The following is a 17,153-nucleotide window of genomic DNA, read 5'->3' as shown; positions in this document are numbered from 1 at the left end:
CCGTGAATTTCGCGGATTCATTTCGTGTCATGCTAAAGTTCAAATAATTATACCTTAGTGCTGCTTCTGCCATTGGTAGAGACCTGCAAAATTCGCGTATTCATTTCGCGATAGGCTAAAATACAAATAGTTATACCTCAGTGTTGCCTCTGCTATTAGCTCACAACTCACCTGGATGACGCTGGGCCAATGAGAAACACTCAACCAAAGCTTTATCGAATCACAGGCTGCTACGTTGGGACGTCTCTCAAAACAGCAGCCAATGAGTGGGTGACATTTGACCGGGTGTACGTAGAACTATGGAGTTCATCCTGCAGGTCATTGAACCCGCGAATTTTTCCGGTCCCTAGCCATTGGTTCTCTGTTAATCTGGAGGACTGAGGGCCAATTAGAGACCCTCACTCATAGAAATGTCGAATCACAGGCCACCCAGTCGAGACGACTCATAAGTCAATAGCCAATGAAAAGTTGGCATTTTCCCAAGTGTGTAGAGGATATTGAGTCTATCCTGGAGGTCATTGAATCCGCGAAATTCACGGGTCTCTACTGATGCTTCAAAACACATATTTATTCTATCTGATAAACTAGGGGCATGCAGATTTCGCGAAAATATTTCGACACTAGATGAAAGTTAAAACACTGTAGAACTGTAGAACCGTCTGTGTTTCGTGATTGGGTGAGTTTCTCCCAGGTACCTACATATCGATTGTAACTACACCAATCACACGGTGATTCAGTGCGGAAGTAAACGCGGCCTGAGTGGCTCGGTCAAATAAGGCAAACGACTTATCTCGCAGAAGTCCGCCAATAAAAAGGAAGAACGCGCTTGTGCGGGTGCACCTTGTTGCAGCCTAATAAGTGTTCAGATCTTTTCGCGAAAAATACCTGCCCCTACTGATAACCGTTAAAAGCTTTTTCAAAACCTGAAAAATCTTAGTTTGAACAATAATTTTTTTTGCCGTCTATAACAGAAAATTTGGCTTTTTCAAGGCTTTCAACTCACCTTAGTACAATTTAAAAAAATAAAAAAAACTGTGAAAGACTGGCTATCAGTACTTTAGTACAGATGAAGTCCGTTTTCAAAATTGGACTAAAAACTAAACACCAGCGACTTTACAAAGAGCCGACCTACAGATGATGCTTCAAAACACATATTTATTCTATCTGATAACCATTGAAAGCTTTTTCAAAACCTGAAAATCTTTGTTTAAACAATATTTTTTTTTTTTTTTTTTGCCATCTATTACTGAAAATTTGGCTTTTCCAAGGCTTTCAACTCACGTTAGTACAATTAAAAAAAAAACTGTGAAAGACTGGCTATCAGTAGATAATTTAGTACAGATTAAGTCCATTTTCAAAATTGAAATAAAAACTAAACACCAGCGAAATTTACAGAGAGCTGACCTATGTAGCGTAGTAGTTAAAGCATCGACTTCGCTGCGATGGTGTCTGGGTTTGAATTCCTCTTAAGGCTAATAATGCGTGATTTCGTTTTTAAGTGTCTAAAAAATTGAAAGATTTTTATTTGCCAAATGGCAAAGGCGGAGACTTTAGTAAGCCCAAAAATAGAAACAAATAAAACAAATATTTCGCAGTGAGATACGATTTAGTTGCAGCCCATCGTAAATGCAAATATTTCACTTAACACGCGCTGTGTTTTAACAAATTGAAATTTTAATTTACAAAAAAATAAAAAACATTTAAAGACATAAATATAATATTGATTCCAGGTTGGTGTTTTTCTGTTGCATACTCTTCCTTTTAAGACCTTGTCTCATTCGCTATGACGGATTTATAAGTTTTTGCTGGTTACAAATTTTTTAAGAAAACAATTTCAAAAATGAGACTATAGGAGTCAAGCAGTATGTATTACCTAGTTGTGGAGATACATGTGTGTGAACATGATGTAAATTACAATATTAACATGTACTTGACAATCCAGGAACTAAACTGGAAATAAGAAATCGCAATACTGTCAAAGATGGCAATTATAAATTTTTGCCTGACTGATATTTTTGACTTTGTTGGCACGGTTAATGTGTGCACGCGTGTTCACTTTTGTCTTTGTGAACTTCGGTTCCCGCTATCCGCCACAGATGGCAGCACCGTTTTTTAACATTTCCGTTCCATGCGACTTCCGTTCCATTCACAAATTTACTCCTAACAGATACCGTGTACCTTTGTATATATATATATATATATATATATATATATATATATATACTGTATAGAAGTCGCGAGTGGATAGGTTTTACTCTACGTTTTTCAGGAGCGTATGATGATCAGCTTGGGAACTTCACCGCTGCAGGGCGCTGCCGTAACGCCCTGTATCGTCTTAGGTTGTTATTTACACGTTAGAGCGCAGCACTGTCGCCCGCTGTCAATCCCTGCGCCCCCCACCCATCATTCACTGCAGCTCAAGGTCGTTCAACGGTAGGGGGAAGGGGTGTTTGAAGAGTTCGACACTTGTCCGCTAGGGACCACCACAAGTCGATGCCCTAGAGATGGTGGCGATTGCGGCGGTGAATTAACCAACTACCTCAAACCGTATTAGAAATTTTAACCTGGGCTGGCGACTTCTATACAGTATATATATTCAAAGCGTGTACCGAGAGCTAATGTGTTTACACATCAGTGAAACAGTCGAAGACGGCGGGTTAACGGGTCGCTCGGCCGCAGGCGCCTTCAAGGTGACGACCGAGCCGCACCAGTCGCTGCACCACTTCACCGTGGACTGCACCAGCGCGCACAAGGGCCTCTTCTCGGGCGTGCTGGTGCTCGTCTTCACCATCATCAGCCTCATCCTGTTCTTCGTGCTGAACAACGACCCCAAGTACAAGTACGCCGCCGTGTTCGAGGTGAACGTGTGCGAGCTGGTGCTGTACATCGTCTGCACCGTGGCTGTTCTGCTGTGCATGGCGCAGTTGCGCGGCCTCAAGTACGAGAAGACCTCCGGTGGGTGTTCCGCTCGTTGCTGACTACAGTCTGTTTCGACCTGGGAAGACTCATTACTGCCGTATGCCGTGTTTCAACCTTGGAAGGCACACTAGTCACTGCCCTCCATTGATTCTATTTATAGTCTTACTGAACAGCAGTAGTATACAAATGTAGCAGCTGGCACAGCTTCAGGCTGTGAAAGGAAATTGTCAGTCCGCCATCTTGGATTGTGACGTCACGGCGGCCATCATAGGTGATGACATCACCATTGCACTTTTTGTTACAGTCGCCATAACAAATTCAAATGTCATGGCGGCCATTTTTGATTACCTTGACCTTGGACACCATTTTGAATTCTATAACTTTCCAACATTTTGAATTATTCCGTCACCGTTGCAATTTTGGTTATTGGCACCATCTTGGTATCAAATGCCCCAATAACTAATTATGCATTTTTCGATGTGGCCACCATTTTGAAAATCCATGACTTTTATCCAATTTTAAAACTAAAAAATATAAGTACCTATATATAAAAACCTCTGCCATTTTAAAATTCTTCCACCAACTTGAAATTCCATAATTTTTATCAGATATTATTAAGAAAAATTTAAAAATTTATAGCAAAATGTTATTATAAATTTTTTATAAAAAACCTCAAAAGTTTTGAACTTCGTCCACCATCTTAAAAATCTATAATTATTATTCGATTTTAATGGAAATGTTTAAAATTTATAAAAAATTAATTCAATGCTATTTTATTAATGTGATATGTACCTTTTACATAGACCTTGACCTTTTACCTTAATATTGACCTTGATCTTGACTTTTGACCATGAATTTTACTTTTGACCTTGACCTTGACCATGACCATGAACTCTCACTTCAGAAGCCATCTTTAATTTAACCATCTTAAAACCAAGCAATCCCATTCCCGATTGATACAAGTTTCTTTACGGCCGCCATCTTGAAATTTCGTAGTTATTATTCGAATTTCACGCAAAATATTAGAAATCATTAAAAAATAATTTAAAAATTATAAAAAAAACCTCGGTTTAAACACAATTAGGGCAGTCGATTTAAAATTGCAATGTATCCTTCCTACATGGAAGCCACCAGCAGACTGACCTCCAACCACTAATGCCAAGGCAGATATTGCTTCAACCAGTATGTTATGACAGCCAACTTGTTTTCGTCTGCTGGAGTTTTCCATCTTGTATAGGATATATGTTTTCGTCTGCTAGAGTGTGCTGCCATCATATTAGTTTATTTTTACCCGCAAGAGAACATTATTCATTTATTACTGTGACATCCTCCATTTGGCATTATTGTTATTAAGTCAGTCTGCCGGTGGCTTCCATGGGGGAAGGATCCATTGCCATTATAATCGATTGACCCCATTGGATTCGAAATAAGTCCTTTTTTATATTTTTTGTATTAAAATTGTATTATTTAATTTGTTATGTTTTTTTATTTTTTCCACGTAAATTCTGATAATAACTACGGAATTTAAAGATGGCGGCCATACCGAAAATTGCAACATTCGGGGATTGGATTCCTTGGTTTTAAGATGATTAATTTCAAGATGGCTTCTGAAGTTACAGTTAATGGTCCTGGTCAAGGTCAAGTTCAAATGTAAAGTTCAATGTCAAATTTAATGGTCGAGGTCATAATCCAGGTAAAATTTCAAGGTCTATGTCAAGGTCAAAGGTAAATGTCTATGTTTAAGTTCACCTATAAAGTTAATAAAATTGTATTCATATAATATTTTATTTATATAAAAATTATTTAATTATAAATGGATAATTATAACGGATTATCAAGTGGCGGATGAATTTCAAAATGGTGGAGTTTTTTTTACATTAAAATTGCATTATTGATTATTTTTCAATTTCAAATTTCTTCCCGTTAAAATTGGATAAAAATTATGGATTATTTCGATAGCGGAAGACTTTAAAAATTGTGGAAGAATTTTATATAAAAAAATTTATTATTTTTTTAATTTTTAATTTTACCCATTAAAAAGGATAAAAATATGGCGGCTGTAACGAAAAAAAAACACAATAGAGATTGGGTCATTCGAAACCAAGATTGGGCCATAACGAAAATTGCAAGAGTGACATCATAAGTCAAAATTGTGGAAAATTTTAGAATTCAAATTGGCGCCCAAGGTCAAGGTCCATGTTATTCAAAATGGCCACTGTGACATCAGAAATCAAATGGCATCCATAACGAAAGTGCAACGGTGAAGTCATCTTCAAAGATGGCCGCCGTGACATCACAATCCAAGTTCGTGAACTGAAAATCTCCATCCGCAGCCTGAAGCCTGTGCCAGTTCCGCCATTTATATACTACTGGTACTAACAGCCTTGGCTTATTGGTCTACACTGTGTTTAGCCCTAGGAATACTCAGTTTGCTACGCACCTTATCCCATTTATAATATCTTCCTAATGTCTTTCCTTGCTGATTACAACATGTTTGAACCTGGGAAGGTACCCGAGTCACTATCCATCATTGCTTCTATTTATTCTCACGTAACTACCTTGACTTGTTGACTACACTGTGTTTCGCCCTAGGAAGGTACACATTGCTACACCTCCACTAACCCTTTGCCAATATCTCCCTGTTGCCTTTCCCTGCTGGCTACAGCAGTTTCGACCTGGAAAGGTGCCCAAGTCACTGACAATAATTATTGCTCCTGTTTATTCACACTGAACTGTTCTGACTTGTTGACTACAATGTACTTCTCATTATAAATGCACAATCACAGCCTCTACGCATTTAAAATAACTTCTTAATGTATTTCCGTTCTGATAACCATGAACTACACTCTATTTCAACCTAGGAATGCACAACTCACCATATTACTTTGTTCTTTAAGACTTCACACAGTTATACCTTGCTGTTTAATTTTTGCTTTAAAATTGGAAGGAACCTGATAGACAGCCATTGCCTCTCCTAGTTTTTTTTAATTCAACTGTCTTACTTTGTTTACTCTTGTATGTTTCAACCTATAAAGGCATTCGGATATAGTTTTGTAACATGATGTGACATAACTCATTTGCGAGATAAATACATAAATAAAAAACATGGAGGTAGGGCTGTAGTGATCATAATATAAACTGTATGGTTTAAGAAAAGAAAGTAACTAAAACCGCTAAACAAATGCGGACTGCAGTGTACATAAACCGAAATCTTGTATAAACAAACCATTATATAGTCAGAGGTAAGATAAAATATTATTTGCGATATTAATTTATGCTTAGTATTTTAGCACGTTATTCTGAAGCTTAAAAACTATTATGCCAGCTTTCGGTGGTAAGTACATACAAATAACTGAATTGTAGACTGTGTTGAGTAAGTTAGTTCCAACTAAGTATAGTTTATCATACTGGTCGGTGTGTGTGTCCTGTATGGTGTGGATTTTATGTTGTAACCAAGACACAGTATATTTATAATTAACATATTTAAAGGTTTACATTACTTTTTAAGTACCTTGTTGTTGCAAAAATATTTAAGTCTTTTCTAATATCTTGGGAAGTGCATTTTTTATTTTCAATTATGCTTAAGCATAACTATTTTATGTCATACCTTTTGTTTAAAGCAACTAAATATTGTTATATTTGTTAAGATTCAGTATGCCCATATAATTCTTAATATTTCCATGTGATAAAATAATATCCAAAACGAAGAAGAAACAACCTGTTATTTGAGAGGAGTTCATTTAAGGCAATCCGTTTTATGTTATTGCCTTTCTGCTGTTTTTTTTTTTTTTTTACCGACGAACATTCTTGAATGCAGTCCCACAATAAAAGGTTTTCATGATGATGTGATTAGATATTTGTTGATTTTTCTTTCCAGACCCCTTATTAAGTAGTATCACTAGACTTCGTTGGTCCCTGGCCCATTCGCTGTTCCGGGGGCATAATATTTTGAAAAGAGAGCTTACCGGTGGTGCAGGGATTTGAGGGGTTATGTAGTATCGTCCAGGCCCTACAGTAAAAATTTATATCGAGAAATTTCTTATAATTTATCCCATTAAATTATTCTCGGATTGGTTATATAGATTCTTACGATCAAATTCCAGTAAATTCGCGTGATTATGTGAGGCAATAAAATATTAGAAAGTTTTTTTTTCTTATACGAATCACTTTAAATTGCATTTTAGTAAAAACTTAATCTTTTTTCTTATCCCAATAACGCCTTATATTGTTAACAAAGAAATTAAAAATGAAATGGGCCAGCGCGGGGCCCTAATGGTAGCAGGGTCCTGAGCGGTTGCCCGGTTCGCCCGGTCCTGAGGCCGACCTGGCCCTTGCATGACTGATCTTCACTAATGACTAGGGACACCTGTATTTCACGAATACATTTCGTGTCAAGGTATTTCACAAAATACTGTAGCTTTTCTCCTGTGGTTATTGGCTGAGGTCGGTAAGAGGTGTCGTTCCGCTCTTGACGGGGCCAATGAGAATGTGGTCACCGTACTGCTGCACCCTCACAATTTTCCATGACTCTTAGAAAAAGCTACAGTGTTTTGTGAAATACCTTGACATGAAATGAAATCGCGAAATACAGGTGTCCCTACTAATGACCATTGCAAGCAGTTGTCGGTGTGTTCCCTCGCCACACGTCTGGCTTGTGTTCGCGCTCGACGGCAACCCCATGAATGCCCGCAGGTCACGGCGGCGGCGGCGGACTCGGGCTGGACAACAGCCTGCTGGTGATGGCGCAGAGCGGCGTGTACGTGTACTGCATGTTCTCCATCATCGGCAGCCAGTTCGCCGACGACGACGACTCCTCCTCCTCGGCGGCGAGCGCGACGGCCGTCGAGGTGTGCTCGCTGGTGCAGACCACGGTGCAGACCATCCTGGTGCTGGACGCCTCGGGCCGCCGCTGCCGCACTTCGCTCGAGGCGCGGCGGAAGCCCGGGCGCCAGATCATCACCTTCCTCATGGTCGCCAACATGGCCATGTGGGCGGTGAACACCTTGGAGAAGGGACACGCTGAGTTCCGGCCGTCGCACCTCCGCTTCTTCGGCATCTGGGCCTGGACCATCATCACGCACATCTCGATGCCGCTGGCCATCTTTTACCGCTTCCACTCCACCATCTGCCTCTTCGAAGTCTGGAAGTGCTGCTACAAGATCAAGACGTGAACGATGTGCTTTCCCTCCTAAGAGTCCCAGTCCTCACACTTCCGTTTCTTCGGCGTGTGGGGCCGGGCCGACATCGCGCATCTTCTACCGCTTCCACTCCACCATCTGCCTCTTTGAGGTCTGGAAGTGCTGCTACAAGATCAAGACATGAACGGCGAGCTTTTCCTCCTAGAGTTCCAGTCCTCACACTTCTGCTTCTTCAGTGTATGGGACTGGGCTATCATCATATGCGTGACGATGCTGCTGGCTATTTTACACTGATGACAAGTTTACCATCTGCATCAAGACCAGAATTCTGGCCCCGCATATCCGTTATTTCAGTGTGTGTGGTCTTGGAAAGTAAAACACATGTCTTCAAGCTGCTGGCCTTTTTGTGCCACTTCAACTCCACCATCTGCCTCTTTGAGGTCTGGTAGTGCTCTACAATATCAAGAAGTAAATAAGTTGATAGTCTTCCTAAAATTCTTGCTCTCCCATCTTCCTTTGGTGAGGAGGCCTGGACCATCATCACACAGCTGAACAATTTACATCGCTTCCACTCCCCCGTGGGCCTTTTTAAAGTCTGGATGTGCTGCTAGGAGATCAATGCATGATTAATGCACTATCCCTACAAAAATTCTTGTCCTTTCACTTTTACTTCTTCTGGTTTTTGGGTATGGTCATCCATTGGACATACTTTACTAATAATTCTCCCCCATACACTTGTTTGAGATCCGGAAGTGATGCCACAATACCAAACCACTGAATCAGTTTTACTCTTTTTTCCGCGAACATCAAAAGTGTTGGTGCAATTTCAGCATCCTTCATCGCAACTTATAAACACTATTCGTGTAACAGCGAGATAGTTTCGGCGTTTAAGAATAAATCTGGGTGCTGCGCATGAGTTGTCTCACTTTCAAGCGAATCCCAGGTTTAAATTCTGGATTAGTTTCCAAGTGACTTGATCAACATTCAGGTAAGGTTAGAACGGAACTGGCATGCTATTTTTAACCACGTACTTTTAACTGATGAAAAAATTCTAGACGGTAATCAACCCCCATCCTCTATAATCACTCTTCAATGCATTGCATTTATTCTTTTCAATCAAATGCAATAGTGTTATAAATTTTTCCAGAAAAATAGTTTACGCTTAGTTATATGCCAATTCCTACAAAAGAGGATGAGTTATTTAACCTTTACAAACGAGATTGTCGCAGCATATGCTTATTTTCATGTTCGAAGATTTCTTCAGGATTTATTTTATTATCTGTTCAAGAAATATATACTTTTGTTTGCATAATGGTTTTATGAAAGTCTGTTTTTCATTTACATTTTTCTTGGAAGTTTTAAGAATCAAATTTCAGAAGTGGTGTATTTTTTCTTATAGTTTAAGGACTTCCGAATTGTATTATTTATCTTAACAAATTTAATGGTTGTATCCATTGGCTTGGGTTAACCTGTGTTTTTTTTTTCTGTTTGTGAAATATTATTAGTCTGCGGTCTAGCTGTAAGCGCAAGTAATTTATCAATTATTTCACAAATTAGTATAAATTGATTTTCGTAGAATACATGTATTTCCATGGTGTTAGATTACCCTTGTTATCCTTACGTTTTACCAAACGTTTTGAGTATAGACTAGTACCATAAAGTATTTAAAATTCACAGACTGAGCCTACCAGCTATAAAGCCATGCATTACTTAGCTCATATTTCTCAGCAATGATGGAATATCTAGAGTATTAAAAACATCGCAAATTGCTCACCATTAAGGTTTAGTTAAAATCTTCTAAGGTTGTAAATTACATCACAAAATTAAGACTAGAAATAAGCTGTTATTTAAAAATATTTTTGACAATGAAAAACGACAATGCATGTAATATTTGGATGTAATGTGTAAAATGATATTGATTGTAAAGTACTATGCAAAACTCTATTGACTGTAAATTCTAATGCTTATGCATGTATTATTATCGATTTGCATTATAACAATTTTTTAATTATTGCCTATAATATAATATTTATATAACAAATTGCTTTCACTTGTAATGAAAAATATTTATAGAACAGTAAAAACAATTAATTTCTACTTCCTTCACCATGTACATCCACGAAGCTGAAACCTTGTTTGTAACAAAATAAAATATCATGCAAATTTATATGAACCTGTGTAACCGAAATAAATGCATTTTCTCATTATAAACCACACTGTGTCTGTTTTGAGTCAGGGACGTCTCTAACGATTATATCATAATTCCTTGTGTTTTACGTCAATAATTCTATAATGCTCGTAATTACCCTTTTGTAACTTCCAAAGCTTCCTTTGCCTGTCATACATACAAATAAGAAAAAAATTAATTAGGAGTTTGTGATTTATTTTGTTTTATTCAGATTCATAAATATAATTTAAGTGTTATTTAAGAAATTATATAAAGATTTATTTATCAAATTAAAAGTGTTCAAATATTAGATTTATCTATAATAATATAAGCTATTATTTTCCGAAGATCTGTAACAGTGGAATCTCGCTTAGCCGACATAAAAGGCCGCCAGAACGTCAGATAAGATAAAATGTTGGATAGGCTTCCATAAGAAAGGTGTTAAGAAAAACTCAACTGTTTGTCAAATTATGTTATAATTTTACTCATTACGAACATAATAATAATTATTTAACAAATTTAACAAGATTTAAATGTGATAGGTGCGTATCTCATTACCTGTAAGGTTTCCTGTGAATTAAATCAAACAGGGACTTGTAATATACGTCCTATCAGGATAATCTCAGGCATTAAAAAAATATATCTCGACACTCTTGGTGTGGATACTCGCGGCTTTGAAACGCCTTGACCCCCTTACCCCCCCCCCCCCCCCAACCCCGCCAAAAAAAAAATACACACCCCAAAAAAAAAACCATAACCCACGAAGGTTCCACACTCCCGTAAAAATTTTAAGCTAAGTACATTATTTCTTTAAATTAAGTAACACTTAAATATTTAAGAAATTTTTTTTTTAATGAAATTTGTTAAAATTCCCATATTCCTGTACTGATTCATGACCAGTAATTTTCGGTAGATGTCAAAGAAATACGACCTATTGTAGCCGTCACCATGGTGCGACTTCAGGAATATTTTTTTACATATAGTTTTCAGTTTCATGGACCATAGACACCAAATAAAATCATCGTCAACTCAAAAGTTTATATATATAATATATATTTATTATATATATATATTATTGAGGATACGATAACTGCCGCAATTTTTCACATAATCACTTCCAAACTGAAACTAAATCTAGTCGTGGAAAATCTCGGTCGAGTTCGTTAATGGGCATTATCCGACCAAAGGGGTAGAAATTGGGAAGATATTTTGAAAAACAGTATAATCACTGTAATTTCCATAATGTGGGAAATATCACATTCGTTTAAACGTACTATAACTCGTAGGAAAAAATATATATTTTGTCCAAATACGTTTTTGATGCGACCAATCATAACTGCAAAAAGTTGAAAAAACAAGGGTTGGGAACCAAAAAAAACTAAAATTCCCTTAGTATTGTTACAATATTAATAATCGTTTAGTGGGAAGAACTGAGTTCGTATAGGAATAGCCCAATTTGTATGCACAGTTTTATTGACTGCTAATATTTACAACACTAATACATAATCTTACTTTAAATGCCTACTAATCAATTAATCGCACTCAGTATCTCGAGTCCTTGCGCACCGCACACCTCGCTGGGCCGCACCCCTCACGCAACTCTCGCCGCAGCACTCCTTGTGAACCTCCGTCACTGAACTCTCGTCGTACTCCGTCGCCGCCGTCTCACTTCCCCCTTCACCGAGCCACTCTCGCGGAGGCCGGCGTCCAGGCTTATATAGACCATGGTGCCCTTCTAGAAGCAACGAGCGCGGCTGGGGCCAGTCGCGTCATCCTGTGCCGACCCGACGCCCGAACCGTCGAGAAGGGCACAGAACGCTCGCGCGAGGCATGGCGCCGCGCGGAGTGCGGAGAGGAGGAGAGGAGGTAGCGACGACCCTTGTAATCCGCGCAGGCAGGCGTGGCATGTCTTATGTCAATGGATGGCGCATTGACGTCAGTGACCGTGTGGGACCGCCAGCCAGCTCCAAACTTGGCATCGTGGTCTGGTCTCTCACGTTCGTAACAGTATGTGCACTATTAAATCTGTTCAGTTGTTTGAAAATATTATCATTTTTATCTATAACCTTTGTCGAAAAAAATTTTTTGTTAACACGAACCATTGTTGCAGGCGTTGAAAAAATAAAAAGGTGGATTAAAAAAAACCGTAATTTCCGTGTCATGTAAACTATTAAATCCTTTCTTTTTTGTTGTTAAACCTTAAATTATTATCTACAACACTCGTCGGAAATAATTTTTTATACGGCCAACCATTATAAACAAAGTTTGGAGGAAAAAAATTCATAACTGACTTCGAGGGCACACCATCATATTCGTTCAAATTTATTGTAAATATTATATATTTTATCTAAAACTTATGTCTGAAACAATTTTAAATAATACAAACCATTACTGCAATGAATTGAAAAAAAAGTGGGCTTCAAATAAGAAAATAAATAAAATTTCCAAACCATGTACTCTATCGAATTAATGTTTTCTTTTTTTGTTTAACTTGTTTAATATTGTTGAAAACTTTTGTCTTAAGTAATTTTTTATATCACAAATAATTACTGCAAGGGGTGTAAATAACAAGGCTAGAAGTCATTACGTTTTATATACTATCAAATACATTATGTTCTATTGTAAATCTCCTAAAATTTATTTAAAACCTTTGGCTGATACAATTTTTAATGAAACGAACTACTACCATAAAAACTGGGGTTGAATTAAAAAAAATTAAACTAAATGAGTATTAAATTCATCGGATTTTATTAATAACCGCCTTAATATTGTATTCAACCTTTTGCACAAAAAAATTAAAGTACCACGTATTAGTGCAAGGGATGAAAAATAGTGTTTGGAGGTCAAAAATAATTACATAACTACCTTAGTAGGCATAATATGAAATTCGTTAAGACATTCAATGCTGGATGCATTAATTATTAAAATTATTTTCGTTGCATGGAATATAATAAAATGTTAAATCGATCTTTTTTTAATATTGGCGAGCATATAGGATGCTATGTAGGCTACGTTAAGATCTTAAAAAGTTCCAGGAGTTTACAGAAGTTTCCAAAATATTTCCAGAAGAAATAGGTACTTCGAAATCAGCCTACGCCTGTAGGCTGTGCCGAAAGGGATTTTTTTTCAGTTCATTCAGTCATTCAACCTACTCTGGAATCATACCTTTATTTATTAATTAAAATAAACTTATGTGGGAACAGATAAATTTAGGAATGTGTGTAGATTATTTATAAATTTATTTATTACGCAGAGATGGATTTAGTCTCATCGAAGACCGTTTTAAAACATTTCTGAATGTCTGTGGAAAGTTTCATGGACACTTCTAAAGTCTTTTAAATAAGATTTTTCCAGGTATTTCATTACAATATGATAACCTTTTTTAATGCATTTGGTTTTATAATTTTAAAATTATGACTCTTTTAATGGTCTCGGATATCAAAAACTATATTTCTTACAAAATTTTAAGACATCGCTAATTTCAGGAAATTGTACTTGCTATCAAACGATATAAAGACACGAGCAATTCGCATTTGTTTTGAAATCATGCTACGATTGACGTTTAAAGTAACATCGACATTAGGTACCATGATTTTCATTTTTTCATTTTTTTTCATTTTGGGCTCACTTATATTTGTCATGACTCTTGTATGTGTACATATGAATATATATAAATAATTTATATAATAATAGAAAGGAATTGCTGTACTTACTAAAATAACTGTGTTACAATGCCTAAGATTTGACTCTTTTTTTAGTTAAATCATAGGCTTAATAATATAGTACAAAAAGAAAGTATTTCCTGCTGTCAGTACTGGGGTGAAACAACGTGCATGTTAAGTGGGGCAGAAGCGGAAATTAAAAAATAATATTGGGCGCTGCCATGCCCGTTCAAATTGTTGGCCATCTAGCGCATAGAGAGCTTTACGGAAATTCACGCCCTAGAATCATCAGGATGACTGATGTTTTTAGAACGGTTTATATGTAACTAGTCCACGACAGGTTCTGGCTACTATTTTTCTCTGCCTGTCCGTTCCGAACAACGTGTTTCCATCGAACTATGGAGCTCAGCTCGAAAGACTTTTAGCCCGCACTATAGGCACTTTCGACAGAGAATAATTTATGTTAGTTTATTTTAGTAACCCCCACATATGTGGCACTCAAAGTAATTATAACTTCAAAAAGCAAATTTTAAATGTGACTCTTGATGAGTGACATATATTTTTGAGTAAGATTGATTTTGGACCAGTTTAAGGTTGTAATATATAGTACCTACTGCTAAATTATTTTCTCCCAATATTTTGATTTTTTGCACATTATTTAAAATATATTCATAAGATAGCCATTTTTAATTGTAAAAAAATCATTTTCCACCAAACAATTTCTCATTTAATGTTTTATGAACATAAGGGTAAATTTTATGTCATTCCTAGCGTATACTGAAAGTATGAAGTCATGTGGTATTCATTTTTCGGATTAACCATTCCTATGTAGCCTTCGCCTTGAAACTATTTTTAGTATTCCATTGACTGAATCGATAAGGTTAGGTTTTCCCAAAACCATGGTGACCTGTGTTTTTCAGAGTTTTGTAAAAAACTAATTTTCATTTATTTATGAATGATATACATAAAATAAAGTTTCAATACAAATGTTACATGCTAATGTTTAATCTAAAACTTTATACTAAATTATTTCATACTTTCAGTAAATGATAAGACTATCACAGACATTTACCTTCAAGTTCATGAAAACCTTTACCTAATTAAGGCTTTTTTTACAAGAAAAACTTTTTATAAACAATTAAATTTGGTTACATTATGAATTCACTTAAAATCATGTGTACAAATTCAAAATATCAGAAACAAAATAATTTAGGTGTGCTGGTGAAACCGTTCGTTTGAAATGATTGGTGATAATTCAGTCGATAGACAGTCACGAATGTCGGGCATAGTGGCGCTGCTGTCATTCCACTTAGTATTAGAGCGGTCAGATGCTAAAAGCTTACGTGTTGTCATTATAATTAGAGCAAGTTTCTACGCCTTAAGTGCACTTCCTATTCTCCAAACATTTACTTAGTACCACTGCATATTACAACACGATAAATAAACAAGTGTTATAGTGTTAAAAAGATATTTATTCTACATGTGCAAAAGTTCTATTTTTAGCCGATACTACATTTCGAAAAAATATTTTAAGTTTTTACGGGTAGAAATAGAAGCTTCCAGTAGAAAATGCAAACGTGAAGAAGACAATAATGATGAATATATAATGAGGAACATAAAAATATTGTTTTCAAGTCCAGCCTGTAAGAACGTATCATAATTTAAAATTTGTTTGCAAATTAATATGAATAAAAAAATTATAATTTATTGAGCATTCATTTGTCACAGGGTAATTTTCACGCTCGCTTGCCTAATACGCGTGCGCTGTTGTTTTTAACAAAACTTTTTTCTGTTAGAATTGCTGTAGCCTTCACACAACCATTTTTGTTATTTCTGTCAAAAGTTTCTTAAAACAAAAAAAAAAAAAAATTGTTCCCTCTACATTATGTGTTTTTATTTCTTCGAGACATAAAATATATATTTATCACTGAAAAACAAGAAATATACCAGTCTATAAATCATGTCAAACTAATCATACAACATAAACCATCATTTATTCTGTACTTGTATTCTAGCTCGGTGAATTTTGCAGACAAGATTTAAAAAAATTATTATTGCTTCAAACGGATTATAACCCAAAATCAATTGGGCTTTTGATTATAGTTAGGGAAAGAGAATGCATATAAAATGATACTTTAAGAAACGAGGTTATTTACATATATAGAATCTTAAGTTACGACTTTTATCTTTCAAGACTTTCTGATAAGAATGTGCTTATTGTATGACAAAATATATGTTCAAAAACTTCTAGTAAAATTGCATTCAATATGAATAGATTTTCTTCAGGCAATAAAATTTTCTGTTACACTCACAAGCTAAAGCATATTAGTATTTTTTTTATGTCCATATATATCTATGATCACCTGTATTTCAAAACACATTTTTAGAAAACAGTTTAGTCCCAGTTTTTCTTCTCTCCGGAAATTCTATGAAGTTTTCATAGGGGTTCACGTCAAACAGGAAACAGAACTTCTATACTGGGCACTTCAGGAAAATAATTAGAATTTTTTTTTTTTTTTTACGTATTGCACGGTTGAACAAATTTTACCGACACCCAATAAAGCGTGGCTCCAAAAAAATATGAGGAAGGGCTCGAGAACTTTAGGCCCCCTCCCCAGCCCAAATTTTATTACTTGTTTTATTTTTAAGGGAATTTTAATACAAGGTGACACAGAAAAACGGGGACCTCGTTCCAGCAGGAAGGTACGACATCGCAAAGCAATCAATTGCACCTGTGCGATAATTGTTTGGTAATCGTGTCATCTCAAGATTCTATGACATTCCTTGGCCCCCAAGATCACCGGATTTATCGGATTGTGTTTTTTTTTTCTTGTGGGGCTGCCTTAAGAGTCGGGTCCACACGATTCGGCCGAGGACACCGGATGAATTTAAACAAAGAATTGAATACGAAATTCTTGGCATCCCAGCTGAGATGTTGCAACGATCAGTGGCGAACCTGAACAACAGATTAGAAGAACGTATACATAGACAAGGACGCCATCTGCAGGACGTAATTTTCAGAAATTAATAATTTGTGTTGTTGCACCTTAAAAGGCAATTTGTGATGGTTCAATTACTGTCCATACAATTTTCGGTTGTTGCATGTGTTCTAATTTTGTTTGCCAAAAGTTTCCTTTTTATTTATATGTTTCCTTGTATTTACTTCAATACTTAAATTTATATGTACAGTTTTTCTATCAGTGGTTGTGTGTAACTATTAAAGTTCGGTATTTGAGACAGAAAAATTCGTAAGTTGTCCAAGGCCAA

The 17,153-nt window shown here is 36.3% G+C and overlaps 1 protein-coding gene across 1 annotated transcript in view; it reads left to right on the top strand.

Annotated features, from left to right (window-relative positions):
• The window catches only part of LOC134532281 (proton channel OtopLc-like), a 48,434-nt gene extending 38,166 nt beyond the window's left edge, over nt 1-10,268 (top strand). The window contains exons 9-10 of the mRNA XM_063368700.1: nt 2,680-2,955; nt 7,612-10,268. Of these exons, the coding sequence (XP_063224770.1) occupies nt 2,680-2,955; nt 7,612-8,090 (755 nt within the window). The 3' untranslated portion in view covers nt 8,091-10,268. The remainder of the gene's footprint in view (nt 1-2,679; nt 2,956-7,611) is intronic.
• Nucleotides 10,269-17,153: the final 6,885 nt, after the last annotated feature.

This window comes from Bacillus rossius, chromosome 5, assembly GCF_032445375.1.
Source record: "Bacillus rossius redtenbacheri isolate Brsri chromosome 5, Brsri_v3, whole genome shotgun sequence".
NCBI classification, from domain to species: Eukaryota; Metazoa; Arthropoda; class Insecta; order Phasmatodea; family Bacillidae; genus Bacillus; species Bacillus rossius.
The sequence above is the reverse complement of the archived record's forward strand: the minus strand, read 5'-3'. Positions and strand labels throughout refer to the sequence as shown.